A 14,629-nucleotide genomic window follows, 5' to 3' on the forward strand; every position below is an offset into this window, starting at 1 on the left:
TGAGAATACGTCCCACCCTTACCCGATATTCACCCTCTATGTCCCTCATGGCCTCCTCCCATGCAGCCCTCATGTATATAACTCTATACCACCTCCACAAGACCCCTCCCCAATGCACATCCATCAACTATATTGTAAGGACAGCACCCTATATATAACCTGTTCCATGGCATCCTAATGCAGACTGGATGGATTGAGGCTCCGAGCTTCAGCTATCGTGTGGACAAATTACTTTATAGGGCTACTTACCCATTTGTGGACAGCCACTTACCCATTTGTGGACGGCCACTTACCCATTTGTGGACGGCCACTTACCCATTTGTGGACGGCCACTTACCTATTCTTGGACAGCCACTTTTACAGAAAAGCTCCACCAAAACTTTTACAAATTTTGGGTCTAGAACACAGCGCAAATCAAACTAGAAAGACCTACTTATCCAGGGTGCGGTGTTACCCCTATTCCAGTAGCCCCCCCCCCCATCCACCCCCCTCACCTCCCCCCCCCCCCCATCCACCCCCCTCACCTCCCCCCCCCCCCCCAGAAAGCTATGTTGCCCCCTTGTGATAAGGAGAGATTCTCTCCCCTGCTCTCGGGGTCCCTCCCGGCAAATATGCCCATGACTAAGTTACGGACATCAGCGCCGCCTTTTACACCAAGCGAGCAGTAGGAGCAGGATGGAGTGCACCGCCAGAGCCTTCAGAGGACACGCTAGATACAGAGGAAATGTTACCCGGACAACTTCGCAACTTACTGAATAACCACTGGGTGGCGACCCTCCCCACTCCATGGGTCACATCTCTACCCTTACCCTCACCCCATAATTGCTGGCGTCACTCACCGATATCCATGTGTTCTTTGCCCAGAGCAGCGATGGTAAGAAGCAGCATCTCTCTGTATATCCCCCTGCAGGTCAGAGATAGTTATATTCAAGGGACGCTGTCACCATCTATCACAGAACGCGCTCTTCTGCCTGTTATAGCTACACTTAGCGGTCTATCCCTTTCCCCAGAGGCCATATTGCCAGGGAACAGAGCATCGGGGTGTTGGCGATCATTACTCAGCTGATAAAGCTGGGACTTCTGCTACAGTAAACGTCGGGAGCTGAACCCACCTTCATGGACATTTTGCATTGGGGGTTACATATGCAGCACAGGATACATTTAGCAGTTATAGCCCTGATCGTACCTGTAAACGCTTGCTATATAGACTGCCTTATAGACAACGTACGCATGACACCGGATGGCGCTGCATTAGAGCTGTACAGAGGAAGGCGGATATGAGACTTCCCACCTACCACCAACAACGGCCCATCTGCAGGAAAGGTCAAACTAGACTGTGCCCAGGAAGGGCAGGCGCTAATTTTATTAATTACAACGGCTTGGGTACCGGATGCCGGCGGTCGGGATTCTGACAGGTGTCAGGATTTTGACCGCATCCCATGACAACATTGCATTGGTTTATGGCATAGTCGTGGTAATTTAACATGAAGATATGACGTGAATTTATATCCGATATGGTCCTTTGTGTGCTAGTCAGCAATTCAGGATTGTGACGGGGACCAGATAGACATAAAACAGCCAATCATCCGTTTTATATACACCCTCCAGATGGAGGCTAAAATATATGAATGATGAAATGCGATGGCCGGGCCTTAGGAATAATTTGCCGTAACCACACCGTTCACGGCCACGTTACATGTGTTGCGGAGTGGAGAGGTAAGCGTATCCTGGCTGCCGGGGCACCTGCCAGCTCTTCACGGTAGACGGGGAGAGCTACGGCGGCGAGGAGCTGGTTTTTGCCTTCTCAATAGGCTCGACGCATTGCGCTGCCCGTGTTATGTTCTTTTACATTGACCTGCTCTATGGAAGAACGGACCAGCCAAGCTGATTTATTTCACTCATGGGCCCCATTTATCAATGAAGCATAACCCCTTGTAGCGCTCGTTATAGGTCATCCTTTCTGGATGTAACAATCAGCAGTAATGTAAGATTACAGTTGTCTGTCACAGCATCGATCTTACACAAGATCCCCCCCGTCGCTGGCTGCGTTAGGCTTCCAGCAGCCCAGCGGAGGACCTCGCAGACGAGGACGACTTCCCTGGACCTCACCGGAGGGGTAAGTATTGATAAATACCAGTGTATCACACTGATACTAAATGAAAAATGCTGCTGGTGTTTACCTTCGATGATAAATGGGGCCTATGACCTTGTCACCAAGGTTAGATTTGGACACACTTATCTGCACTTTAAAAGTTACTTTTCAATCTGTACCTCACCTGAGAATTTTAACTAATGGTTTTTTTTTTGTTTATATTATTAAATGATCTATATTGCAAATATATATGCAATATACGGGAAGCGGTCGGGAAGCCGACGGACGAAATCCCGACCGCCGGCTTTTCCGACCGTCTAATCCCATGCGGCCGGTGGTAAATTATACAGATTCCCAATGTACAAACAGGTCTACATTCCATATATCAGCATATACATTGCCTGATTTAATATCATTTGTGTTTGGAAAAATGAGACCATAGTCGCCGTTATAATAGGACTTTTTTTTGCCTTTTAGGCCTCAGTACTTGTGTCTGTGTGTAATGTTTAGCCGCCTGTCCATTTGCTTGTACGGCCTACATAAAATATTGGTGCATTACAAACACATAGCCTGCTGTACCTCTGTATGATCTGAGGAGGAGAGTTCTGGTCCTGCAGGACGTTCAGTAACAGCGAGATTGCCTTGTGGACCTCAAAGAGCCCAATGAAATTGAGGACCCTCTCCAGGAACTCCAGCGTGAAGGGGTGGGAGTGGCATCGCCAGCCGCGCAGGTGGGTTGGGAGATTTCCTGCACAAGAAAACGTTAGGGAATTACACTGAAGCAGACAACGCAATGGGACCGCGGTACCCCCGTGGCTGAGATGCTGCTACTATTACGGTAACACAGCCACTGGGTCTGCCAAGAATACACACGCTGACCTCAACTCGTAGATATAACAACTCCTGGGGTTATGGAATAGGTTTGGAGATTACAGAACTGGCGCAATTTCATCAAATTTGCCATTAAATTTAAGCGGCTTTAACTTTAGCAGTGAACGCGTTAAAATCACGACGGTTCCGTAATCTCAGAACCTATTCCATAACCCCCTCAGTGTATTTATTGTGTGCCACAGTGACCATGCCCTGACAAACCGCCAATGCCCTGAGTCTGGTACTGCCCAACTAGTGCCGACATCATTACTAATGCCAATCTCACAGATCTGAGCCCTCTACATCCTGATCTCAAAATCACCACTAATGCCAATCTCACAGGTCTGAGCCCTCTACAGCCTGACATCAACTTCACAACTAATGCCAATCTCACATGTCTGAGCCCTCTACAGCCTGATGCCAACATCACCACTAATGCCAATCTCACAGGTCTGTGCCCTCTACAGCCTGACATCAACATCACCACTAATGCCAATCTCAAAGGTCTGAGCCCTCTACAGCCTGACATCAACATCACCACTAATGCCAATCTCACAGGTCTGAGCCCTCTACAGCCTGACATCAACATCACCACTAATGCCAATCTCACAGGTCTGAGCCCTCTATAGCCTGACATCAACATCACTACTAATGCCAATCTCACAGGTCTGAGCCCTCTACAGCCTGACATCAACATCACCACTACTAATGCCAATCTCACAGGTCTGAGCCCTCTACAGCCTGACATCAACATCACCACTAATGCCAATCTCACAGGTCTGAGCCCTCTATAGCCTGACGTCAACATCATCACCACTAATGCCAATCTCACAGGTCTGAGCCCTCTATAGCCTGACGTCAACATCATCACCACTAATGCCAATCACACAGATCTGAGCCCTATACAGCCTGACATCAACATCACCACTAATGCCAATCTCACAGGTCTTAGCCCTCTATAGCCTGATCTCAAAATCACCACTACTAATGCCAATCTCACAGGACTGAGCCCTCTATAGCCTGACATCAACATCACCACTAATGCCAATCTCACAGGTCTGAGCCCTCTATAGCCTGACATCAACATCACCACTAATGCCAATCTCACAGGTCTGAGCCCTCTATAGCCTGATCTCAAAATCACCACTACTAATGCCAATCTCACAGGTCTGAGCCCTGTACAGTCTGACGTCAACATCATCACCACTAATGCCAATCTCACAGGTCTGAGCCCTCTACAGTCTGACGTCAACATCATCACCACTAATGCCAATCTCACAGGTCTGAGCCCTCTACAGCCTGACATCAACATCACTAATGCATAATTCAACAGCTCTGAGCCCTCTACAGCCTGGCACCAACATCACTAATGCCAATCCTACAGGTCTTAGCCCTCTACAGCCTGATGCCAACATCACCAATCCTACAGGTCTGGGCCCTCTACAGCCCAAATGGCACCAACATTTTACTAATGCCAATCCCACAAGTCTGGGCCCTCTACAGCCTGATGCCAACATCACTAATGCATAATTCAACAGCTCTGTGCCCTCTACAGCCTGGCACCAACATCACTAATGCCAATCCTACAGGTCTTAGCCCTCTACAGCCTGATGCCAACATCACCAATCCTACAGGTCTGGGCCCTCTACAGCCTGGCACCAACATCACTAATGCCAATCCTACAGGTCTTAGCCCTCTACAGCCTGATGCCATCACCAATCCTACAGGTCTGGGCCCTCTACAGCCTGAGCCCTCTACAGCCTGACGCCAACATCATCACTAATGCCAAGCTCGCAGGTCTGAGGCCATTACAGCCCAAATGGCACCAATATTTTACTAATGCCAATTCCACAGCTCTGTGCCCTCTACAGCCTGATGCCAACATCATCACTAATGCCAGTCCCATAGGTCTGAGTCCTCTAAAGCCTGATTCCAACATCACTAATGCCAAGCATGCATGTCTGAGCCCTATAACAGCCCAAGTGATGCCAACATACTCACTATGCAGTTTCCACAGCACATACATGGGCGGCCAGCGGTCAGGGTCCTGCACCAGCACGTCCCACAATAGACGCACACTCACGAGGGGATAGTCTGCCACCTGAAAAAGTAAAAACCATCAGCGTTCCCATCACTAGGAGTTCATAACCATCAACCGTGTTTGTATCTCTATATCAATCACTCTCCACATGCACAATGCCCACCTGCGCTGGCTGCTGGACGTGCTTGGATGCCAAGATAAGTTGGAGGAGGTTACTTGGCAGCGCCAGGCGCTGGAAGTACCAGAGCAGATTCCAGTAGATGATGGGGTGACTGTTGACCAGTTCTGGTTGAGACAGGAAGTCACCGCCTTCATTCTCGAGCAGACTCTCCACCTCCTTGCGCAACACCAATGGGCAAAGGTATGCCACTTTCAACATCTCAGAGTGAGCATCATTGGCACAATGCTGCTGAATGGAGGACAAGCCAGTTACAAGCGTGGAAGAACACCGTGCCCACATAAGCTGGCACCTTCCCACCCACTGTATGCACAGATCTTACAGAGCAGGTCAACATAAAACTGTTTATTACACTTTACCTGGACGTCTGGGAATCCATTGCACTGACCACGAGACTCAGCTTCGTCCAGCACCAAACACTGGTACCGATCACTGAGGACTGGTCCATGACTGGAAGCACCTCCCCTGGTGGAGTCGTCCGATGAAGTGTCACATGCACTGAGGGGGAGGACAGGACAACCGTTCAGGTTTATTGATAACTGTAAAGATCACAGGGCAATGTGGAGGGCTGGGAACAAAGCTTGGCCGGACACTCAGCTACTATGAAGCCCTCTCTCACCTTCGCGACCTCTGCAGGTCGGTGATCTTGACGCTCAGGAGCGGCACAAAATTTTGACTACAGAATGAACACAGTGTTTTTAGATTGGAATCGTCAGAAGTCCAGCCGGCCATGATGTCCTCATCGTATACCAGGGAGTGACACGCTGGGCACACGGAGCAGCTGGACAGCATGACCTTAAAGATAGGAAATGGAGAAGTTTCAACATTGCAAAAGGACCTCTTCACCATCCCCCACCAGGTTCCCAATGTATGGCTAAGCATCTCCGCTTTCCATCTTCTCAATGTCTTTAGTCAACCCAATCCATTACTGAACTTTAGTACTGCTCCTTGTGGGCCCTATACAAATCAACTGACTGGTATTAGCTGCTAGGCACCGTCTAACAGGAAGGTCTCCATAGATGGGTGGGGATGTACAGTACCTACCTGTACAGCTGGCAACTCCTGGCCTCCATCGATCAGGCGGTCAGTGGATTTATGGAGGGCAAAGTTGCAGAGCGCAATGTCCGATAAGTCAACTTCGCTTCCCAAAGACACAGAGCTCTGGAAAGAGCAAAGTCAAAAACTCAGTGAGGTAAAGCCATCAAGAAATAGTTCTAGATCGATGGAAAGGACAACTGGCAATATAACACAACATAAAATGTAACAAAAATAGGTAAACTACCACAATCTCAATAGGTACAAGCGACCTCACAGCTCCAGAACCACTAGCTCACCTCGGAGGCAGTGGACTCTGGTCTTCTGTAGCTTTCATTGTGACTTTTCCAACTATGCTGCTGCTCCACCGACACCAGTGCAGAAGGAGCCTCCGCCAGACTTCCAGTTTTCCTCAGGACTGATGACCTGGAAGGTTTCCGAGAAGGGGTGAGCAGTTGTTGTATCTTACCAGCCAGGCTACGAGGCCTCACATCCTTTGCCCGGCGACCACCAACCCTGCTCTGGCTGGCGAGGGCTTCCGTGGAGCTTTCCATTAGGGCCATCTCAGACTCCTCAGAAGTAATGGTCTCGCTGCCTGTACAGTCCGTTAGGAAGCTGACGTTGGACAAGCTGCCGTTTTCTGAAGGCCCGAATATAAGGGGGGCTCCGCATGTCCTCCTGAGGGAACCGCTTAATGAAGGGCTGACATCTGGTCTTTTGGTCTCCGCTTCGTTATCCAAATCCCCCATAACTGGTAAAGAAGACACGCATGTTAATTCTAGATTAGTTATGAAACTACGAGGATTGTGAAGAGTATACATCTGGGTGTTTCATTATCTCCATAATTTCTCCCTGCCTCATTATTACCAACACAACATGATACAGTGTATGGGACTGAATACAGGGGAGCAAGCCCTTTTATATGCTCAAGAACAGGGATAGCCAACCTCGGTCCTCGAGAGCTACTAACAGTTCACGTTTTCCAGACCACCTAAGCTGGTGCACAGGTGTCTTCATTACTCACTAACACATTTGAAAAGATCCACAGGTGGAGCTAATTATTTCACTAGTGATTCTGTGAGAAGACCTGGAAAACATGCACTGTTGGTAGCTCTCGAGGACCAAGGTTGGCTACCTCTGCTCTAGAATGACTCTGAATCACATTAGAGAGAAGTAGAATTTGACAGCACAGTTGGCGTAGTCGTTCACATTATTGCCTCGCAGCCCTGAGGTCATGCTTTCAATTCCTGACCAAGGCACTAATAATGTGTGTGACAGGGATGCGTTTAGGAGTAAAAAGTTGAGGCTATCAGCATTACATTCTTTAATTGCCACATAACTCCAGCTACATTGGTCTATTCCTTTAACTGATAACACAAGAATAAACTGGTTTATAAAAAAAAGTTGCACGGCGAGTTTGTAAGGAGGTCTAAAGCCTTCAACCGGCTCCTCCGCAACTGGATCCTGACAGTTAATGTTCTCCGCAAATTTGAAATTAAAGTGATATTTAAACAGACTGATACAATATTACATTTACACAATGTGCAGGTTGTAATATAAATGATTTATGGTGGCACAAAACTTATATAAATTATGAATATTTTCTAAGTTCTTTAAAATAAAAAATTATTAATTAGAGACCACTCAATTTCCATTTCGGGGGAGCTCATCACGACTACCTAGGTGATAAAGCATATGTGCAGCATATCCATGTTCTTTGGCCACCTTAGATATAGGATTATAGGACTGGCCCGTATTTCAAGTGCCAATTTGAAATTATGACCTAGACTTAGGAGCTAACACTCTAATCCTGTCGGCAGCTGTCTTGTGATGAATCCAGCCCTAAGCCCACGCTCTGCCTGCTACCACACTCTCCAAACCAAGACTGAGCAGTCAGACAGAACCGGTCACAGTCACCAGCAAAGAGGAGCTGCAGCAGCTGCACAAACACCCAGCAGTAGTGGATGCAGGTGCCTCGTGTGGCAGCGACTACTCCTTTGCAACTGGGGTGTAGTTAGCGCTTATAGTCAGAATGTGTCTGGGGGAGCAGAGGGGTCACTTAACGTTTTATGACGGGAGGACCCCAAACGGAATCTGTACACCACTTGCCCAGACACGGTAGCAGAGTAATGCCGGGTACACACTACACTCATTAGCGATAGCCGGCGTTGAGGGATACCCCGCACACTACGTCTAACATCCGCTGACCCGGTGTGCCCACAGGATATTTTCTGGTCTTTCAGCCGTACTCTCATTTAGGGTCCTCCGGTGATTATCCTACGCTGCGGCTGGAACAGCAGATGCAGCCCTCTCCTACACACTGATTTTCACTGAGCCATTGTGCCTGCCAGCTCATCTCCCGTTCAATGCCCAGGCAAAACGGGGAACAGCAGCAGTCAGAGACTTCATTGTTACAAATGTATCCAAACCATTCTAACCAGCAAGAGAAAGTCTGACTGGGTTATATTAGTGGTTTTCTCTCACAGAGAAACTGAACGGACTGATTTCCAAGTTGTGCATGTGCAAAGACCAGAACCTTGTGTTACTATTGGATACTAAGGGGTATAGCAACCAATTGGATTATACTTAACATTTAACTAGAACCTTCTAGAAGATAATAGCTAGAATTGGATGCTATGGCCAACATCTCCATTTCTAAAAACCCGCACTTTAGTAAATATCATGAACAGATACATTTGTAGAAATTATTCTTAATTATTGGAATTTTGGCGTTGGTGCAATTCTGCCATTCCCGTCCCTTTTCTCACTTTCATCACTTATCGCGCCCCTTGTTCTCTTCTCACTATTCTCCAGTATAAACACGTTTCTTTTAACCTACTGGGCAACTGAGATATTGGACCATTGATGACTATAATTACATTGCCATTGAGGAGTCCATTTATCCAATACGGTCCTATGTATGTTTTATGTGGGATGGGTACGGGATGTTCGGTGCTCAGGAGCCCGGCGGTCAAAATCCCGATGCCGGTACCCCGATAGTGTTATGATACAGACACCTGTCGGTAGGTATCCTAACCCTCCCTCTCTCCCTACTCCTAACCCTCCCTCCTCGGTGTCCGAACCTTAGTGCAGGATATTTTCTTCCTCCCCACCTAATGCCTAACATTCGGGATGCCGGCGGTCGCGAGCTGTCGGGATTCCGGCACCGGTATTTTAAAAGCCGGCATCCCCCGTGCCGGGATACACAACGTATCCCGTTTTATGTATGCAATGTTTAGGCGAGTCTGAATTTTATGCATTGATATACAGAGTGCCTTATAGAGAAGTAACTGCTTATCTTTTCCTGTTTGTAGCTACTTACTGTCCGTCATTTCCATCTCCAGCATACAGTTATCGCTCTGGGTGCACCCTAAACTCCAGCTCTTCACCAGTCTCCCCGGAGAGTGCTCCTCGGAGCCCCGGGTCGTGTGACCAGCCCAAGTGGCCTGTCGGGGCAGGTTCAGCCGCGGAGAAAGCTCTGTAGCACAGCTCTTCGGTGCCCAGTGATCTACAAGGCAAGAACAGTCAGGCTTCAGGCGTTACCGTTACTGCGGCACAAATATCAGAGAAGGACATTGGGGAAGGTCCGTGTTACGGTGTACATGCCGGATGCTCCTGCTTTCCCTTCTACTAGGGCATCAGTGCCTCTAATGCTGGGTACAAACCTGAGCGATATATTAGGTTTGTTCGAGCGATGAACAATATATCATACACCCGATATGTTTGTGAGCGTAGTCGTTCACAGACATATCTGATAGGCCCTGCAGCAGAGCCGATGGCGATATACATCTAGCAGATACATCGTTTCATCTGGTTGTCTGTACGGCCGACCTGCCGCCTGTCCACAGACGCCATTGAATAGGACGTCACAAGTGGACGGGCATATTTAAATGGGTCTAGTGGCGACACACATCTGCCGGACGACTGGTAAATGTGTACTGATGTAACCTCGTCCATCTTTGCTGCAGTTAAGCCCCTCCTGCGTGCCAGGTCCCGTGCATGTTTGCCAACATCAGAAAATTTTGCCGAAAATGTGTCTAAATCGCAATGTGATGCGACCAGGACACTGCGCTCACTAATGTGACACTTGTATATCTGCGTGCGGCTGAGTCAAGTGCTACCGTGCAGCAGTCGCAGCTTTTTTCCGCGCCAAGTTCCCTTTACAGACTCAGTCGCAAACAGATATATACAGGTATCACACATCACATTACTCAGCAGCGTCTCCTGGCGCGTCCTAATCACATCCCAGTGCGACTTAGACCCATTTTTACCAAAAGACGCCCGACGCTAGCAACTTGCACGGGACCTGGTGGCTAGTCACGCCAGGCATGTTGCGCTGCTTGGCGTATGGAGGATGGAGGATAGAAATAGGAGGACATATCTGTATGTACTTACCAATCGTTACATCCGTCGGCCAAGTGTGTACCCAGATTAAGCAGACGTGCGTCCAGGTTTTTGTACGAATAAGCATTGCTGAAATTTACTTTTAAACTGGCTACACACTCTACAATCTATTGTCCAATATATCGTCCCGATGTGGATTGGAACGATACATCGTACACGTCGTATAGTGTGTACGCCCGATCTACCTTCCATCGCATCGTCCCATCTGCTGTGCTGCGCATCGGATGGGACGATGCGATGTACAATGTGGAGCACATGGTGTAGGGTGTACGCACGACCGCACAATATATTGGTCCAATCTTTCCTGAGAAGACGTCACCTGAGCTGCCAGGGATATACACGATGACTGCACAGTGAGGTTTGCCCAATACCCACAACTTTCTCTCTTAGGTAGAGCAGGAGACGGACTCTACCGCGCCACTGACATCAGATAGAATTATAAGGAAAAACCGGATCAGCAGATCGAATTAACTTTCATGGGTCTACTTTTGGTGGTGGAGAATCTCCTCTATTCTCCCTCAGCAAACCAACTCCACACGTCAGTCCCCCCCTCACAGAACCAGAGGTGGCACCAGTTCAATTAAATTACAAAACGCAGTCACTGAAAGAATCTATCTGGGCAGGCCGGGCTATGGCGGCATGCGGCCAGGACGGGTGATGTGGTTGAGCAATGTGGATTGCTACCTCACATTGCTGGGGTCATGAGTTAGATTTTGACCAGGGACTTATCTGTGCAGAGTTTATATGTACTCCCCATGCACAAGACTTAAGCAACCAACACGCACGTAACAAGTGACTGTCACCTGGGCACTAAGTTATTCTCTCCGGCCTATCGGGGACGTGTAGACATTAGAAGACCCTTTAAACACCATAAGAGAAATTGTGGATCAGCATCTCAGAAAGTAGGGGGATAAAGGCAACCGGATGGGTTACACATACACGAGTCCTCATGTTGTGACGGAGGAGTCCGGGACCCTTGCGGCTTCTGTTTGAGGGGCTGACGAAACTGGGCAGCTCCCAGAACCACGTTCCTTAGTTTGGCCCAGTGGAGCCTCCCACTCTGGCTACTGGATGGCCACTTGCTCTCCAGCACAGCCTGGGGAGACACAGAGGTGTAACTAGGCAGCACCTGGTCCCATGTTACGCATGCTCTACATCAGGCAGCTCTCCCGCACCTTATTGTAATAACCGTAGGTGATGGTATTTGGGACGATCCCAGCCTTCCTCATCTCCAGCATCACGCGTACAGCTAGCACCGGCTCCCCGTACTGACCACACAGCTGCATCAAAATTCGGTAACACACCTGTGAGGGGAGACACCCAGTCAGGAAGGGTAATAAAATGGGGCACATATCAACAACTGGACATTACTAAGGCCCCAAACCAGTTGTACACCCTGCAAACACCACTATGGAAAATAGACACTAGCAATATGGTACCGCGATGGGGTCTATCACTGCTCCATCAGCCTGCGCTTAGTATCTGAACAATCAGAAAGGGAACAATTAAGTATAACCGCTGGATGAACAGCACAAATAAATCCACTTGCCTCATCTGGGAGGACCACATTCTTGGTCTCCATCTGCTTCAAAGCATCGTAGGCCGTCTGCAACGCCCGCACCTTGGAGACGGTGGCTCTGACAAATGTGGGTAGGTAGATGAACCACAGCCCATAGCAGTGCCCAAGAAGGCATTTTGCCCACATTTCTGGCATGGAAGAATATCTCTGGGCCACACGTTGAGCAGTCTTTATCTCCTACCAAACCGAGACATGTAATTGTGTAAGAACGACTCTAAAGGTTACACAGTGACTATTCATCTTTTACTTACCGGTTTGGTTCGTCGAGGGGCTGGACTGCTGGGGGCACTGGTTTTCAACTGACTGGAAGGCGCCGCTAGCAGATCTTGTGGCAGCTCAAATAACTCTCTCTGTAGGGTTGGGAAATTTTCATACCTGTGGAAGAGAGAGATCACTCAGCATATGAGCATTAACGCTCAGCATGAAGCCCCCTGGACGGATACAACAAGGTCTCACTTGTACTGAGCCGGAGGTTCGGTTTCATTGGCGTCTTGCGGCTCCTCAGCGGGCATGATGAAAACTGTGTGCTCGCTGCGGTGGGACTCGTCTGCCTCCACCAGATGTAGGTCCTCCATTTTCTCCCCATCTACCTGCACCTACAATGCAGATTATGGCGTTCACAGAGGTCAGGTCGGAAGACACCTGAGAAGTCTGGGAGGGGTAAGGTCCAGGTATACGTACCTTCTCCACACAGTTGTCGAAAAACTCTAGCGAAGCATGTCGTTCGCTGACGAAGGAGCAATCTTCAATAAACTGCGTGAACATCTGAGTTCTAAGTAGCTGGGAGTACAACTTCTGGTATGCCCGATCTCTGGACCTCCGGAAGCCTGCAGAGACAACGCAAGTCACTGGTCTCCGCCATTCATTCCTCCTCATCCACCATATCTACGCCACCGTTCCTTCATCATCCTCCAATCCCTCAGCTGTCACCTCAAAGTCATAAGGCAATACTTTGTCGCCTGCTTCCCCTCTCTCACTGTTAAGGTGCCCACACACATAGCGACATTTTACACGATTTGGCCGATTTCGACGAATCGTGACGACGAATCAGGTAAAAAAAAATACAAATCGTGAATTTATACTCACGAGCACGATGCCGATGCGCGTCCCCGCTCGTCGTATATCGCATCTTCTGATCTGCCGTGCTGTAGGGCAGATTAGCAAATCTGGGATACAATGCATTGGCTGCACGATAACAAGAGATATGGTAAGAACTTACCTTTGTTATCTCTGTTTCTACGAAGTCCATAGGGTCCACAGGGTTGACCTTGGGGTATAGCTGGATCTGGATCCATGGGCACCACGCAGTTAAAGCTTTAGCTGCTCCCAGGATGCACTTGGGTCCGTCCTCCTCTATACCCCGCCCCCGGCCACAGCACCTCAGTTGGTAAGCAGCCAAGGCCGGAGGAGGAGACTAAACAGAGAGAAGGAAGACTGGAACACACAAGAAACCATACTCACAGAAATGGGAGACGGAAAACCGGTGACCAGCCACACAGCCCATTTGAAGCCAGGTGCGTCAGGGCGGGCGCCCTGTGGACCCTATGGACTTCGTAGAAACAGAGATAACAAAGGTAAGTTCTTACCATATCTCTTGTTTTCTACTTCAGGGTCCATCATAGGGGGTCCCCAGGGTTGACCTTGGGGATGTCCCAAAGCAGTACAACTAAGGGCGGGGACGCTCCTGTGCTGAAAGGAGTACCTGGCGCCCAAAGGATGCATCCTGAGAGGCAAAGGTGTCAAACGCATAGAACCTCAAAAACGTTTGAATTGAAGACCAAGTGGCCGCCTTACACAGCTGAACAGCAGAAGCGCCACGTCTAGCAGCCCAAGAGGGACCCACAGAACGAGTGGAATGAGCCTTAACAGAGGCTGGCACAGGTAAGCCCTCCTGTGCATAAGCCTCACAAATAACGGAACGAAGCCAACGGGCTAACGTTTGTTTGTTGGCAGGCCAACCCCTCTTGTGAAAACCAAAGAGGATAAACAAGGAATCAGACTTCCTAACCGAAGCCGTCGGGTCTACATAAATTCTAAGCGCCCGGACCACATCTAAGGAAGTCTCACCAGCTGAAAGATCAGGGGACTGAAAAGCTGGCACAACAAGTTCCTGATTAATATGGAACTTCGAGACCACTTTGGGCAAAAACTCAGGACGAGTGCGAAGCACCGCTCTGTCCTGGTGAAAAATCAGGAAAGGAGGGCGACAGGAAAGCGCCCCCAATTCAGACACCCTCCTGGCCGAAGCAATTGCCAGGAGAAAAACCGTCTTAAATGTCAGCCACTTGAGCTCCACCGCCTCAAGAGGCTCAAACGGAGGACCATGCAGGACCCGTAGCACCACCACCAAGTCCCAAGGAGCCACAGGAGGCACAAAGGGAGGCTGGATCCTGAGAACACCTTGGAAAAAGGTGTGAACGTCTGGTAGTA

At 49.0% G+C, this 14,629-nt stretch overlaps 1 protein-coding gene across 2 annotated transcripts in view; it reads right to left on the reverse strand.

Moving 5' to 3' along the window:
* Window positions 1-14,629, reverse strand: part of DENND4B (DENN domain containing 4B) — a 34,804-nt gene that overhangs the window by 1,324 nt on the left and 18,851 nt on the right. Inside the window, exons 13-27 of one of the 2 annotated variants that reach the window (XM_088458521.1) lie at window positions 12,881-13,026; window positions 12,656-12,795; window positions 12,451-12,574; window positions 12,170-12,376; window positions 11,796-11,924; window positions 11,560-11,716; window positions 9,539-9,724; window positions 6,516-6,967; window positions 6,226-6,342; window positions 5,801-5,976; window positions 5,541-5,679; window positions 5,167-5,409; window positions 4,964-5,063; window positions 2,672-2,840; window positions 840-904 (exon numbers count right to left, since the gene is read on the reverse strand). In XM_088458521.1, coding sequence (XP_088314647.1) covers window positions 840-904; window positions 2,672-2,840; window positions 4,964-5,063; window positions 5,167-5,409; window positions 5,541-5,679; window positions 5,801-5,976; window positions 6,226-6,342; window positions 6,516-6,967; window positions 9,539-9,724; window positions 11,560-11,716; window positions 11,796-11,924; window positions 12,170-12,376; window positions 12,451-12,574; window positions 12,656-12,795; window positions 12,881-13,026 — 2,550 coding nt within the window. Of the gene's footprint in view, window positions 1-839; window positions 905-2,671; window positions 2,841-4,963; window positions 5,064-5,166; window positions 5,413-5,540; window positions 5,680-5,800; window positions 5,977-6,225; window positions 6,343-6,515; window positions 6,968-9,538; window positions 9,725-11,559; window positions 11,717-11,795; window positions 11,925-12,169; window positions 12,377-12,450; window positions 12,575-12,655; window positions 12,796-12,880; window positions 13,027-14,629 lie in introns of both variants that reach the window. The other variant, XM_088458520.1, reaches the window with a different exon arrangement.

This window comes from Taudactylus pleione, unplaced genomic scaffold, assembly GCF_031769625.1.
Source record: "Taudactylus pleione unplaced genomic scaffold, aTauple2 ptg000841l, whole genome shotgun sequence".
Lineage (NCBI taxonomy): Eukaryota > Metazoa > Chordata > Amphibia > Anura > Myobatrachidae > Taudactylus > Taudactylus pleione.